General features: G+C 44.1%; 1 protein-coding gene across 2 annotated transcripts; it reads right to left on the reverse strand.

Moving 5' to 3' along the window:
• Positions 1–1,318: 1,318 nt before the first annotated feature.
• Positions 1,319–13,812, reverse strand: HAUS3 (HAUS augmin like complex subunit 3). Of its 2 annotated transcripts, none has more exons than XM_066384785.1 (5): positions 13,642–13,812; positions 11,444–12,498; positions 8,526–8,965; positions 6,169–6,397; positions 1,319–1,552 (listed from the first exon to the last, which is right to left on the reverse strand). In XM_066384785.1, the coding sequence occupies exons 2-5, from the start codon at positions 12,350–12,352 to the stop codon at positions 1,319–1,321; spliced, it is 1,812 nt and encodes a 603-aa protein (XP_066240882.1). In that variant the 5' UTR covers positions 12,353–12,498; positions 13,642–13,812. The 2 variants fall into 2 exon arrangements, with proteins under 2 accessions (XP_066240882.1, XP_066240881.1); XM_066384784.1 differs by having other exon boundaries at positions 11,444–12,632.
• Positions 13,813–15,085: the final 1,273 nt, after the last annotated feature.

Genomic DNA, 15,085 nt, shown 5'->3' on the forward strand with positions numbered 1-15,085 from the left:
CAAAAAAAAATTAGTAAAGGAGAGACACAACACTTAAGAAATACTTGCATTGGCCCTGGCTGGTGGCACAGTGGTTATAGCGTTATCCTAGAGCACCAAGGTCACCAGCTTGAGCCCTGGGTCATTTATCCCAAGGTCACTCAATCCCAAGGTCACCTGTTTGAACCCCAGTCAGGATTTGACCTCTGAGTTGCCAGTTTGAGACAAACTGCCTGGCCCACCCCGCCATCAGAGCACATATGAAAAGTTATCAACGGCACAACTAAGTGAAACGAGTTGACGCTTCTATTTCCCCTCTCCCTCCTTCTCTCTTTCAAAAAAGTATACATACAGTATTTGGATTATATAATACAGTAGTTCCCCGCCCCCCTTATCCACAGGGAATACATCCCAAGACTTCTAATGAATACCTGAAACCAGACAAAACCCTATATATACACTGGTTTTCCTATATATGTATTTTCACTTAAAGGAAGAATTTTATGACTTCTCTTTGGTGTATCCAAATTGCCAGCATCACTACTCTTGTACTTTGGGGTCCTTATATGTAAAGTAAGGGTGACGTGGACACAAGCACTGTGATAATGACACAGGTCTTGTGATACTATGACAGCTGACCTGATAATCGAGACAGCTAAGTGGCTAACAGGCAGACAACACCCAGCACTGAGATGTTAGATAAAAGAATGATTCACATCCCAGGTTGGACCAAGCAGGTTACTGTGAGATTTCATCACACTATTTAGAACGGTGCGCAATTTAAAACTTATGAATTGTTGGCCCTGGCTGGGTAGCTCAGTTGGTTAGAGTGTCATCCTGGTATGCCAAGGTTGTGAGTTCGATCCCTGGTCAGGGCACATACAAAAATCAATCAATGAATGTATAAATAAGCGAAACAAACTGATGTTTCCCTTCCTTCCACTCTCAAAATCCTTATAAAAAAATAAATAAAACTTATGAATTATCTATTTCTGGAATTTCCCATTTACTATTTTCAGACCATGGTTCACTGAGAGTAACTAAAACAGTAGAAAGCAAAACTACAGATAAGGGGGCTGCTATTGTAATGCCTTTCCCCTAGAAGTAAAAAGTTACAAGGACTAAGCGCCATCAAGCAAATGTTCAAGTCATATAATACACTGGTACTCTGAACAAACATGTTATATAAAGATAAAAAAAAACTGATAAAATACTCAAATTCATCAAATTAAATGTCCCATTGACCTTGAATTTAAAATTGTAGTATTTATTAGCTATATTCTCCTCCTATTATGTAAAACATAAGCATATATAGTCAAGATTCAGTTTTTAGCAATTTTCAATCTTTGAGATCAACAGCCTTAATCTTTGATTTGTTTTCTAAATTCTCCACAATATCTTTCAGATAATCTTGATCTTTTAAAAAATATACATATAATTCTCTTTCCATTTGATGCAGTTTGTTAGATGACAAAATTTTTCTTTTTGTCTTCACATCAGCAAGAATATCAGTAAGACGATGATTTAACTTATTCAGTTGAACCTCAACTTGATGAAACAGCTCCATTAATTCCTAAAAGAAAAATTAAAAGGCTTTTAATGCAAGAGCTCTATTTGCAGCACCAATCATAAATTTAAAATGCAATTTACATGTAAAGAATAAAAACCTATGATTCTTAAGACAAGATGGATAAGGGAAAAATCAAAGTCCAAGGTTCACGGAAGGTGGGAGGTGAAACAAGAGACACTCTTCATAAGAAAATAAGCTAATGACTCCAAGGACACCAACACCTTAAGATCAGGATGGCTGAGAGTGGAAGAACCCTTGGTTAGAATTATGGCCCAGACAGGAATCAACTAGGTCCTCCAAAGACTCTTAAACTTTGAACTCAGTTTAAGGTTCAGAACTGGTAGCATCCATACTATCTAACAGAACAGACATGAAGGCAAAAAGCATTTAAGGGTCATTTATTCATAATGATAAGGGGTTCCCTTAACCAAAAAGATAGTAATTTTAAATTTGTATGCTTCAATAAATGGTGGTGGAACAATTTAGTAATGCAAAAGAAAAGAAAATTAGAACTCTGCTTCATGTCATACATAAAAATAAAATCCTAGTGGATTAAAGAACTAAAATTGAACAGTATCCTAAAATAAAGTAATAGGGACTATCATGATGTTAAGGGCAAACTTTAACAAGACATACAAAAAAAGACATAAAAAAGATCAAACCATAAAGAGTGAGAAATAACATCAAAATTAAAATCCTAAAACAAACAAAACAAAATCCCAAAACAAAATAACTATAAAAATACATAAGACAAGCCATAAGTAGGGAGTAAATCTATATAACACACATAAGTAATAAAGGATTAGCATTTTATTTTTTTTTTTTTTATTTATTCATTTTTAGAGAGGAGAGACAGAGAGGGAGAGAGAGGAGAGAGAGACAGAGAGAGAGAGAAGGGGGGAGGAGCTGGAAGCATCAACTCCCATAGGTGCCTTGACCAGGCAAGCCCAGGGTTTCGAACCGGCAACCTCAGCATTTCCAGGTCAACGCTTTATCCACTACGCCACCACAGGTCAGGCAGGATTAGCATTTTAAATATATAAATATCTCTTATAAACAATTAAAACAAAAATCTAAAACAGGCAAAGGAGATAAACAAGCAATTTTCAGAAAATGATAAACGGCCAGTAAACAACTGAAAGGAAGCTCAACCTCCCTAATAATCAGGGAAATATAAATCACAACCTCAGGGTGATACTAATTTTGTATCCACAGATTGAGAGAAATGTTAATGCTATGTGATGAAAAGAATATGGACAGCCTGACCATGCAGTGAGCAGTGGATAGAGCAGGGGTAGTCAACCTTTTTATACCGACCGCCCACTTTTGTATCTGTTAGTAGTAAAATTTTCTAACTGCCCACGGTTCCACAGTAATGGTGATTTATAAATAGTAGGAAAGTAACTTCACTTTATAAAACTTATAAAGCAATTACAGCAAGTTAAAGCATATAATGATAATTACTTACCAAGTACTTTATGTCGATTTTCGCTAAGTTTGGCAGAATAAATCTTTTTTTTTTTTTTTTTTTTTAAATTTTTTTTTTATTTATTTATTCATTTTATAGAGGAGAGGGGGAAACAGAGAGAGAGAGAGAGAGGAGAGACAGAGAGAGAGAAGTGGGGGAGGAGCTGGAAGCATCAACTCCCATATGTGCCTTGACCAGGCAAGCCCAGGATTTTGAACCGGCGACCTCAGCATTTCCAGGTCGACGCTTTATCCACTGCGCCACCACAGATCAGGCAGAATAAATCTTTATAAAACAACTTACTAGAGTTAAATCTATATATATATATTTTTTTGTTCTTTCATTTTTCTGAAGCTGGAAACGGGGAGGCAGTCAGACAGACTCCCGCATGCGCCCGACCGGGATCCACCCAGCATGCCCACCAGGGGGCGATGCTCTGCCCCTCTGGGGTGTCGCTCTGTTCTGTCCAGAGCCATTCTAGTGCCTGAGGCAGAGGTCACAGAGCCATCCCCAGTGCCCGGGCCAACTTGGCTCCAATGGAGCCTTGGCTGAGGGAGAGGAAGAGAGAGACAGAGAAGAAGGAGAGGGGGAGAGGTGGAGAAGCAAATGGGCGCCTCTCCTGTGTGCCCTGGCCGGGAATCAAACCCGGGACTCCTGCACGCCAGGCCGACACTCTACCACTGAGCCAACCGGCCACGGCCTAAATCTATATTTTTATTTATATGATACTTTGGTTGCTCCGCTACCACCCACCATGAAAGCTGGAGTGCCCACTAGTGGGCGGTAGGGACCAGGTTGACTACCACTGGGACAGAGTATTGGCCTGGGACACTGAGAACTCAGGTTCAAAATCTCAAGGTCACAGCTTGAGCACGAGCTCACCAGCTTGAGCACAGGGTCACTGGCTTGAGCCCCAAGGTTGGTGGCTTGAACATGGGGTCACTGGCTTGGCTGGAGGCCCCCAGCACATATGAGAAAGCAATCAATGAACAACTAAGGTGTAGTAACTACGAGTTGATGCTTCTCATCTCTTTCCCTTCCTGTCTGTCTGTCCCTGTCTGCCCTCCCCCCACTCTCTTGCTAAAGAAAAAAAAGAATATGGATAAATAACATCTCTTAGATACTGCTGGTACAATATGGCACAACCATTTTGGAAAACAATTTGATGATTGAACCTGTGATCCAGCAATCCCACTTCCGTGTGAGCGTGAGAATGAGTATATATGTATGTGTACATGCACATGAATATTCAACTATTAGATGAGCAACAAAACTATCCATACATAGCAGTGTGATCGACAATACCCAAAACTAGAAATAACCTAAATGTCTATCAACAGAACATATAATTAAATCATGATTTCATACAATGAAATACTAAATATATATAAAAGAAAAAAAACATAAATGAGATACAGATCTGCACATTATCAACATGGTCAAATATTACTGTAAAATCATATTAAGAAACAAACAAGTGGCCCTGGCCAGTTGGCTCAGTGGTAGAGCATCGGCCTGGTGTGCGGAAGTCCTGGGTTCGATTCCTGGCCAGGGCACACAGGAGAAGCGCCCATCTGCTTCTCCACCCCTCCCCCTCTCCTTCCTCTCTCTCTCTCTCTCTTCCCCTCCCGCAGCCAAGGCTCCATTGGAGCAAAGTGGGTCCAGGCGCTGAGGATGGCTCTATGGCCTCTGCCTCAGGTGCTAGAGTGGCTCTGGTCACAACAGAGCGATGCCCCAGATGGGCAGAGCATCGCCCCCTGGTGGGCATGCCAGGTGGATTCCGGTCGGGCACATGAGGGAGTCTGTCTGACTGCCTCCCTGTTTCCAGCTTCAGAAAAATACAAAAAAAAACAAAAGAAAAAAAAAACAAGTTACTGAATAATACATCCAAAACAATACCATGTATATAAATTTCAAAAACACACAGAACTGCCCTGGCCAGTTGGCTCAGCGGTAGAGCGTCGGCCTGGTGTGCAGGGGACCGGGGTTCGATTCCCGGCCAGGGCACACAGGAGAAGCGCCCATTTGCTTCTCTACCCCTCCGCCGCGCCTTCCTCTCTGTCTCTCTCTTCCCCTCCCACAGCCAAGGCTCCATTGGAGCAAAGATGGCCCGGGTGCTGGGGATGGCTCTGTGGCCTCTGCCTCAGGCGCTAGAGTGGCTCTGGTTGCAACATGGCAACGCCCAGGATGGGCAGAGCATCGCCCCCTGGTGGGCAGAGCGCCGCCCCATGGTGGGTGTGCCGGGTGGATCCCGGTCGGGCGCATGCGGGAGTCTGTCTGTCTCTCCCTGTTTCCAGCTTCAGAAAAAAAAAAAACAAAAAACACATAGAACTAAACAAAATATTCTAGGAATACATACATGTCTAATAAAACTACAAATAAGAGAAAGCAAATGATAAAATAAGCATAGTAGCTTACCCCTTGAAAAAGGAAGGGGAATGTTATTAGGAAAAGCATGCTATCATTAAGTGTAGGCAGTATTTTAAAAATATAACATCCATCTTCTATTTGCTAAGATAAGTGAAAATAAATCAGGAGTGGATTTTTTTTTTTTTTTTCATTTTTTTTAACAGAGACAGAGAATGAGTCAGAGAGAGGGTTAGACAGGGACAGACAGGAATGGAGAGAGATGAGAAGCATCAATCATTAGTTTTTCATTGCGCGTTGCAACACCTTAGTTGTTCATTGATTGCTTTCTCATATGTGCCTTGACCGCGGGCCTTCAGCAGACCGAGTAACCCCTTGCTCGAGACAGCGACCTTGGGTTCAAGCTGGTGGGCTTTTGCTCAAACCAGATGAGCCCGCGCCCAAGCTGGCGACCTTGGGGTCTCGAACCTGGGTCCTCTGCATCCCAGTCCGACACTCTATCCACTGTGCCACCGCCTAGTCAGGCTTATTATTATTATTTTAATTATCAGTATTACATTTCCTTGTCTAAAATACTTCATAAACTTTAAAAACGTTGTGCACACTATGGAATCTGAAAAAATTTATTTACATGTGGACAAAACCTATGATATAAAAAAATAATCTTGGTGCTAAAGCAACAGGATTTGGGGTAGTATTTTCCTCAAATGAACATTTTCTTTAGTGTCTTTGACCATGAACATTATTTTTTAAAGCATTTTTAATTACTATGCCATGCACCCACCTGATCACTAAGCAAAAGCTGGTTTCCTCCTTGATACAAAGCATCACAAAGCATGTCCACATCATTATTCAATTTGGATAGAAAGGAAGAATGCTCTTGAGCAGATACTGCCAACTGTTCTTGTACTAAAGAAATATCCTGTTTTAATTTCTCAGTCACTTCCTCCAGGTTTCCATGGGTTATAAACAATTCTTTTTTCTTATTATCTCCTTCTAAAAGCTGATAAAGCCTAAAATGTGAAAATAAAAATTAGAGAAATCATCTAGTCAGTAGTTTTCAAAATTACAATCTACTGTATATGGAACATTTTGGGGGCTAGCTAACAGCTTAACATATTAATCTGTCTACTGTTAAACCAAGAAACTGAAAACATTTCAAATAAAATACTATTTCATTATAGGAATATATATTCAAATTATTATATCTGAATTCCCAGTTTTCCCATTTAAAAAATATAAAATTTTACTTTAATGGCCATTAACCTACTTCAAACAAAGTACATTTCAGAGATACCTCCTAAGAAAACACTTCTTTCACAGAATACAACTATGATGTAGCAGAAATGACAATGAACTTGAAACAGAAGCCCTTGGTCAAAATTCTGGCTATTATATGAGACCTACCTAGGCCAAGTCAATCTGAGACTTAATTTTCACATTAATACCTCACTATGTTAAAAGATTGTAAGATTGATTTCAGAAAAAATTTGAAAATAGAAAAATGTAAAATATTTAAAAAGTAAATGATAAAGAGCTACATAAACTTTAATAGTAAACTTGCTACTCTAGTCTTATCTATATTTGGCTGACAAATTAAATTCTTGATGAACCATGAGGTCACTTCAACACTTCAAACATTAATGGCAGAAGAATCCTACTGGACAAATGTAAAAAAGAGAGAAAGCACCATCTATACACATCTGACAAAAAGAGTCTGCTCTTTTTCTTATAAATAAAAATGTGTGTGTGTGTCTATTTTTAAATAATTTTAACATGTTACAACAGACTTCATAAAACTGATTCAAGCCCAAGGCCGCCAATTTTGTTCTAGTGGGATGAAACTACACAATTTTCAGGCGTGCCATTCACATAAATCATGATGTCAATGCCACCCTCTGAAATTGTGCAAGGAGGCAACCCTATCTATGCCCCTCACTTCATTAACAAAAACAAATTTTTTTAGCCCAACCAGTGGTGGTGCAGTGGATAGAGCATCAATCTGGGACACTGAGGTCTCAGGTTCAAAACCCCAAGGTAGTTGGCTTGAGCACAGGCTCATGTGGCTTGAGTGCGGGCTCATCTGGCTTGAACGCAGGCTCACCAGCTTGAGTATGGTGCTGCCGGCCTGAGCATGGGATCATTGACATGATCCCATGGTTGCTGACTTTACGCCCAAGCTCGCTGGCTGGCGCCCCCAGTCAAGGCACATATGAGAAGCAATCAATGAACAACTAAAAGTGCCACAACTATAAGCTGATGCTTCTCATCTCTCTCCCTCCCTCTCTTTAACAATAAATAAATAAAGGATTAGATGATTTTCTTCTTGTCCTAGAGAAAAAACAGGAGTAGGATTCAGATTGTTGAGACCTTTGACTACTACTTTAACCTTCCAATTTCAGTAATCCCATACCATCAATTGCTTAGACATCCAGAAAAGGTGGGGGGGGGGGAGAAAAGGTGGGGAGCTACCATTCATTCTCACTGATTCACCTGACTAGACACAATTGAAGTCTTCACCTCTCTCTACTGCTACGTTCTCCAGATGCAGTCAATTCTCTGCCCAGTGATACCTCCTGTACACTAATCTATATTCAAACTTCATGCAGTAAACTACAGCCCCAAATCTAAAATAAGGCATCTAAATTATGGTGCTAAAGGTTAAGATCTCATATACTTTCATTCCTCCACCCCAATCCTCTCAGCTCTACAGAAGCTACTTCTACATTTAACATGAATGGTAAAGGGAGCAAAAAATTAAAAAGAAAAAAGAAACTTATAAACATGGGAGAATAAAGAAGTAAAAAACGGAGTACAAAAAATTTTTTAATCTTCCACAACTTCAGTTCAAACTCTCTCTAGTTTTTTTTTTTTTTTTTTTTTTTTTTAATTTTATTTATTTATTAATTTCAGAGAGGAGAGGGAGAGAGAGGAGAAACAGAGAGAGAGAAGGGGGGGGAGGAGCTGGAAGCATCAACTCCCATATGTGCCTTGACCAGGCAAGCCCAGGGTTTCGAACCGGCGACCTCAGCATTTCCAGGTCAACGCTTTATCCACTGTGCCACCACAGGTCAGGCAAACTCTCTCTAGTTTTTACAAAACAAGAGGAAAAATAATTACTACAGAAACAATGAAGCATACCTGTGAGTAGAATAATCCTTGGTATCAATAGTACTCCTTGGATTTATCTGCTGAGATATTGATGGGTCAGCTAGCATTTCTAATCGCTGGTGGAGCATCATGTTACTTTGACTAAGTTCTTGAACTAAATTTTCAAGTTGACGATGTATGTCCCAATGCTTTCTCAATTCAATTTCATATGATAACTGCAGAAGTTCAAATGATGCCTTTTGCTTTATTAGCTGATTTAAAACTAACTCTTGTCTTGCTGTATAATAGTCTTGTTTGGCAATCTGCAGATCAAAATCTCCCTTTACAACTGGCATATTCAATAACTGGGCATTCTCTTTTATCACAGCAGGCAAACTTTTGTCTTTTATATGCATAATTTGTTCTTCAAGTGTCCGAATGTGATTGTTCAAACTAGAAATTTTAGCATCCAAGTTATCTTTTCCAAGAGCCTACACAAAGAAAGCAGTTACATTTCAAACTGTATGTGTAAAGTTCAAAGAGTTTAAAAATTATTTTCAATTTCCATTTTAGGTTATCAGATCACAGGCATAATAATAAAAATAATTTCCTATCAGCAAAAGCTAAAATCACAGTTTTAAAAGAAAAAGTGTGGACCAAGTCAAGTGTAACGCTGGTATGAATAGCTAAATTTTAATGCTATTACTACCACATATACACAGTAATGGCTACCAAAACAGAGATCTTGTCATGCTTGTCTTTTTTTTTTTTTTTTTTTTACAGAGACAGAGTGAATCAGAGAGAGGGATAGACAGGGACAGACAGACAGGAACAGAGAGAGATGAGAAGCATCAATCATTAGTTTTTCATTGCACGTTGCAACACCTTAGTTGTTCACTGATTGCTTTCTCATATGTGCCTTGACCTCCGGCCTTCAGCAGACTGAGTAACCCCTTGCTGGAGCCAGCAACCTTGGGTTCAAGCTGGTGGGCTTTTTTGCTCAAACCAGATGAGCCGCGCTCAAGCTGGTGACCTCGGGGTCTCGAACCTGGGCCTTCTGTATCCCAGTCCAACGCTCCATCCACTGCGCCACCGCCTGGTCAGGCTTGTCATGCTTGTCTTAATCAATAAAAATTATTAGCACACTACCCACTGACTGTAAATGTATGCTATTTAAATTTTTCTCAAAATTAAAATAATCTCAGTAATTATTTCCATTTGTCAGCTGAGTTTAGCAATTCTACAGACTGACAGGAATTTACATATTATTCCAAAGTTTGCCAGTTACAGTAACTAATTTGGTGCTAGTATATAGTTTCAGAAAGCTGTATTTTTACCCAATTATTTAGTGGTTAAATTATCAAAAAAGCAACCTTTCCATGACAGCAAATGGATATCTGCTATACAGCTCTATTTTTTCAACAGAATCTTGGTTTCAGTCCACTAAACTGGATATATAATCACATTAGCATCCCACTCTGGTCAGAGCAAACAAGGCAGAATACCCACAAACATAGCAATAAGGTTCTTTACTCATACAAAGAGGAAATTTCAGTGTGTCTGTACCTGAACTATCACAAATTTCAAAGTCAGAATATGCTTTTTTAAATTAATTTATTTTTTATTTTTATTTTTGCCATTTTTCATTTTTCCGAAGCTGGAAACGGGGAGGCAGTCAGACAGACTCCTGCATGTGCCCGACCGGGATCCACCCGGCATGCCCACCAGGGGGCGATGCTCTGCCCCTCTGGGGTGTCGCTCTGTTGTGTCCAGAGCCATTCTAGTGCCTGAGGCAGAGGCCACAGAGCCATCCCCAGCGCCTGGGCCATCTTTGCTCCAATGGAGCCTCACTGCAGGAGGGGACGAGAGAGACAGAGAGGAAGGAGAGGGGGAGGGATGGAGAAGCAGATGGGCACTTCTCCTGTGTGCCCTGGCCGGGAATCGAACCCGGGACTCCTGCACGCCAGGCCGACGCTCTACCGCTGAGCCAACCGGCCAGGGCCAGAATATGCTTTTAAAACTAGCTAATGCGCCCTGGCCGGTTGGCTCAGCGGTAGAGCGTCGGCCTGGCGTGCGGGGGACCCGGGTTCGATTCCCAGCCAGGGCACATAGGAGAAGCGCCCTTCTGCTTCTCCACCACCCCCTTCCTCTCTTTCTCTCTCTTCCTCTCCCGCAGCCAAGGCTCCATTGGAGCAAAGATGGCCCGGGCGCTGGGGATGGCTTCTTGGCCTCTGCCCCAGGCGCTAGAGTGGCTCTGGTCACGGCAGAGCAACGCCCTGGAGGGGCAGAGCATCGCCCCTGGTGGACGTGCCGGGTGGATCCCAGTTGGGCGCATGCGGGAGTCTGACTGTCTCTCCCCGTTTCCAGCTTCAGAAAAATACAAAAAAAAAAAAACTAGCTAATGTGCCTGACCAGGCGGTGGCGCAGTGGATAGAGTGTCGGACTGGGATGTGGAGGACCCAGGTTCGAGACCCCAAGGTTGCCAGCTTGAGTGCAGGCTCATCTGGTTTGAGCAAAGGCTCACCAGCTTGGACCCAAGGTCACTGGCTCGAGCAAGGGGTTACTCGGTCTGCTGAAGGTCAAGGCACATGTGAAAAAGCAATCAATGAACAACTAAGGTATCGTAACAAAAAACTGATGATTGATGCTTCTCATCTCTCTCTGTTCCTGTCTGTCTGTCCCTGTCTATCCCTCTCTCTGATTCACTCTCTGTCTCTGTGTAAAAAAAATAAATAAACAAAATTAGCTAATGTGTCTGGGGTTATAATTACTATTCTGTCCTCCACTAATACTGTATAAGGATCTTTTCATTTTTTAATTGTATGACACACCGACATGTATCACAACTAAGCACTAAATAAAACAAAATAACTTTATTATATCCTTTCTAAAACACTTTAGCATCAATATTAATCTCCCATTACTAACAGTAATTGCAATACAAATCCAGCCTCGTTTCTCATACCTACCTTGCTAGTGAGAGTATGAAGATTCTCCTCTGCCCATTCTATACTTGACTTCATACTCAAATTTCTTGCTTTCAAGTGAATTAATTGATGTTGCGCACAAATGTATGCTAGCTGCAGCCTAACCATCTCTAGTCGTCTCTCCTCAAGAATTTCTTGAGTATCACAAATAGACGGTGCTTGTATATCTAAAAGCTGAAAATTTTCTTCATTTGAACTTTCAACTACTTCATGTATTCCCTGAAAGAACTGTTTTTTGGTATATAAGGTTAATGCTGCTGTGCTTTGCTCTTCTTGGCTGAGGTATTTTTCCAAGGAAAACTGAGATAAAAACACCAGTGGACTTGTCCCTGGACCTAAATTTGAAGGTCTGAAGAACATCATCAATTTTGCAACTCCATCAGTAAGAGCCTGAAGTTCACTCTTAATCTTAGCAGTCATAGCATTCAGAATTCCTTGACTCTGCTTCAGCTTTTTAGTGGCTTCCTCCTCTTTAGCATTTAACCTCAGGTATCTGTGCATAGTTACCGAAGCCATCAACTGGCATTTATTACGTCGCTGAATTTTTAGGTTCTTTAATTTCTGCAGAGTTTGAAGCTCATTCTCTAATTTCTCTAGCTCTTGGTCATCCAGGGTGGGTGTCTTCAAATTAGGAGTTTCGCGGGTCTTAAGCACTTCATCCAATGCTGCTCCTTCTAGGATGGGCTTGCCCGACTTCTGAAGAACACCGAAAGCTTCCAATTCTTCCTCAGACAACACATTCCGTTCGTTCACATTCCCACAAAACCATTTCAAAAAGGACTTACCCTCGACAGTCTCAAACAACCAGTCAAAATCTTCTCCATTAAGAGCATCAGCTTTGGGATAATTAATTTTTTTTAATGTTTCCACGAATTCTTTCCCACAACTCATGGTTTAACTACCCAATTTTTTTTTTGTAATTGCTATGAGTTTAGGGCATTGATATTAAGGAAACAAGTCCAAATACAAACAAAACTAATTGTATGCTAAGTCTGCAGAGACGAGGAAAATATTTTTAGGATCTATAATGATTTCTCCTAGTGGAGAAAAAACAAACAAACAAGTATTAGACCACAAAGAAGGAGACTGTATCTTTTTAAAAGGACAATGTAGACACACATCAGATGGTGTTGGGGACCATCTAACGCAGAGGCAGCTGTCGCCGAGACGTCTGATGAGGAGAAAGAAAAACGAAATTAAAAGACACTCAGAACACCGCAACAATCACGAAACCCACGTTTAACGAGAAGATCTTGTTTTTCAAAAGATGAAGTGGCTTCACATAAACCATTTTAAATTCAAAATAAAGCAGACCAAGCACCACGCAGTTCAGCAGCCCCTTTTCCCTGCGCTGCCCAAGTGAGGACAGAGATCACCGCGTTAGGGTTTGTGAGGGCGGCCGCTCAACAGTGACCACGGAGCCCGCACCCCGTCCGCCGGGCACACGCGGGAACCGCCGCCCGGACAGCGGGGACGTGTCCCCCGCGACTGAGTCCCCTTCCCGGCGCGGGCACGGGTGTCCTTCACTGCCGGCAAGTGGGCGAGTTCGTAAGACACACGTCCACAGAGCCCCCGAGCCGGCGCCACAGGCCGACGGACCCGGCGGGGGACAGCCTGACCGCGGGGCTCCGCGCGTCCGCCCGCGCCCCCACCGCGCCTCAGGGCCGACGCGGGGGCCGGCCCTCGGGGGCGCCCTCTCTCCCTCGCCGGCGCCTCCCGCTCCCTCGCCCGCGCCTCCCGCTCCCTCACCCGAGGCCCCTCGCCGGCGCCCCTCTCTCCCTCGCCGGCGCCCCTCTCTCCCTCGCCCGCGCCCCCCGCTCCCTCACCCGAGGCCCCTCGCCGGCGCCCCTCTCTCCCTCGCCGGCGCCCCTCTCTCCCTCGCCCGCGCCCCCCGCTCCCTCACCCGAGGCCCCTCGCCGGCGCCCCTCTATCCCTCGCCCGCGCCCCCCGCTCCCTCGCCGGCGCCCCTCTATCCCTCACCCGCGCCCCTCGCGCCTTCGGCCCCGGTCCCGGCCTTCTGACCCAGGGGCTCCGACTGCGCCTTGCGACCGCTGTTCGCGCTCCTGAAGAAAATCCCCAGGGGAAACCCGGAAAAAAAGAGGAGACACCAGAGGAATTCGCGGCGCCCCCACACCCCGGCGTCCCACGACGCCCAGAGCTGCGAGGCCGACAGTTCTCACCTCAGGAAATTCCACTCGCGCCTCTTCAGCCTCAGCCGCCTCCACCGCTGCTGTCGCCGCCGTCGAGTTCCGCGCCCCGCGCCTCGCACTGCCTCACGGGACCGCGTCACTGCGCACGCGCAGAAGACTCAGTCGGGGTCGCGGGCCGACTGTTTGCGCAGGCGTGGTATCGGAAGCGGTAGGGCAGAGGGCGGGTGACTACTTTGCAGGGCGCGAGCTGATTGGCTTCCTGTCTCGGGGGCGCGCCCGAGGCGGGGCCGGGATCTTGCGGGAAGTTCGGCCTCGCACTGCCGGCCGGGCCTTGACCCTGCCCCCTGCCCCCTGCCCCCTGCCCCCTGCCCCCTGCGCCTAGCCGGCCTGTTCTGCTGCTCTGCCCAGTTGAGCTTCCTGCGCTCTGGGACCCCAGCCTCCGTCCCTTAGTGAGAGGCTTCCAGAGGACAGCCCACCTGTCGGGAGCGCGGACAAAGCCAGCCCTACCGCTCGCCTGCGGAGTGACCTGGGCAGCCCTGGCCCAGAGCCCGTGTCCGGTCAAAGCCCCTCGGAGACGTCGTGGGAGTGAGCGTGTCCCGGGTCCACAGCAATCGGAGCAGTGCTTGGTGGTCTCCTGTTTTATTCCTCTTTACAGTCTCTTACGATGAATGTTATTTTGCACGTTATTTGAAGCAAAAGCCGATTTCCTCCACAGTCCCATTTTCAAAACAGAACTTTTAAAGACCTTTTAAACTCCATATGCAGCAACACTATTTTGGAGACCGCCAGAAGCAGCCCGGGTGTAGTCAATGAAGGAAAGAGTGCTGAAATAAGGTTGCAAAGTCCGGTGCAAACCTAGTTGATGCCCTGTAGTTCATTCCTATTGGAGGGAACTTATTTACATCTCTATCAAACAAAAATCGGTTTTTTACATACCCATCTTCTACAAACCAACGTCAAATACAAGGTTTTTATCCCCCCCCCACACACACACCCCAGGTGCTTGATAGACAATGTCCTAGTCTAGTGTGACATGGGAAAGGCAGAAATCTTTCTGGATAACGTTTCTTAGTATGTTTCAAAGGAGAAAAAAGACTGTTCTAAGGCAGATGTTACAAATTAATCGAGTTGAAGATATTTTCTATTCATTTGTTTTACTTTTTTACTCTTCTCTTATAGAAGACAGTAAAGCCTAAATGATCTGAAAAACACACATTGAAAGGAGGAGTTCATTAGGGGGTGGCCTCCCTGAAATAGGGGAGGAGCCGGGCCCTGCAGGTGAGCTAGGAGGCAAGGTTAGAGTCCCTGGACCAGGAGGAACCCCTCAGCCAACCGTGACCGGCAAGGATTGGTGGGGGCGGGGGCTAGAGCAGGAGATGGGAGCTCAGCGGGCTTGTAGGGAGGAAGTGAAGTCTATGCAGGCAGTGCATTCAAGAAATTTTGCTGAGTAGGCAAAGATTGAAGGGGAGAGAGA

The sequence above is a fragment of the Saccopteryx leptura genome, chromosome 5, assembly GCF_036850995.1.
Source record: "Saccopteryx leptura isolate mSacLep1 chromosome 5, mSacLep1_pri_phased_curated, whole genome shotgun sequence".
Taxonomy (NCBI): domain Eukaryota; kingdom Metazoa; phylum Chordata; class Mammalia; order Chiroptera; family Emballonuridae; genus Saccopteryx; species Saccopteryx leptura.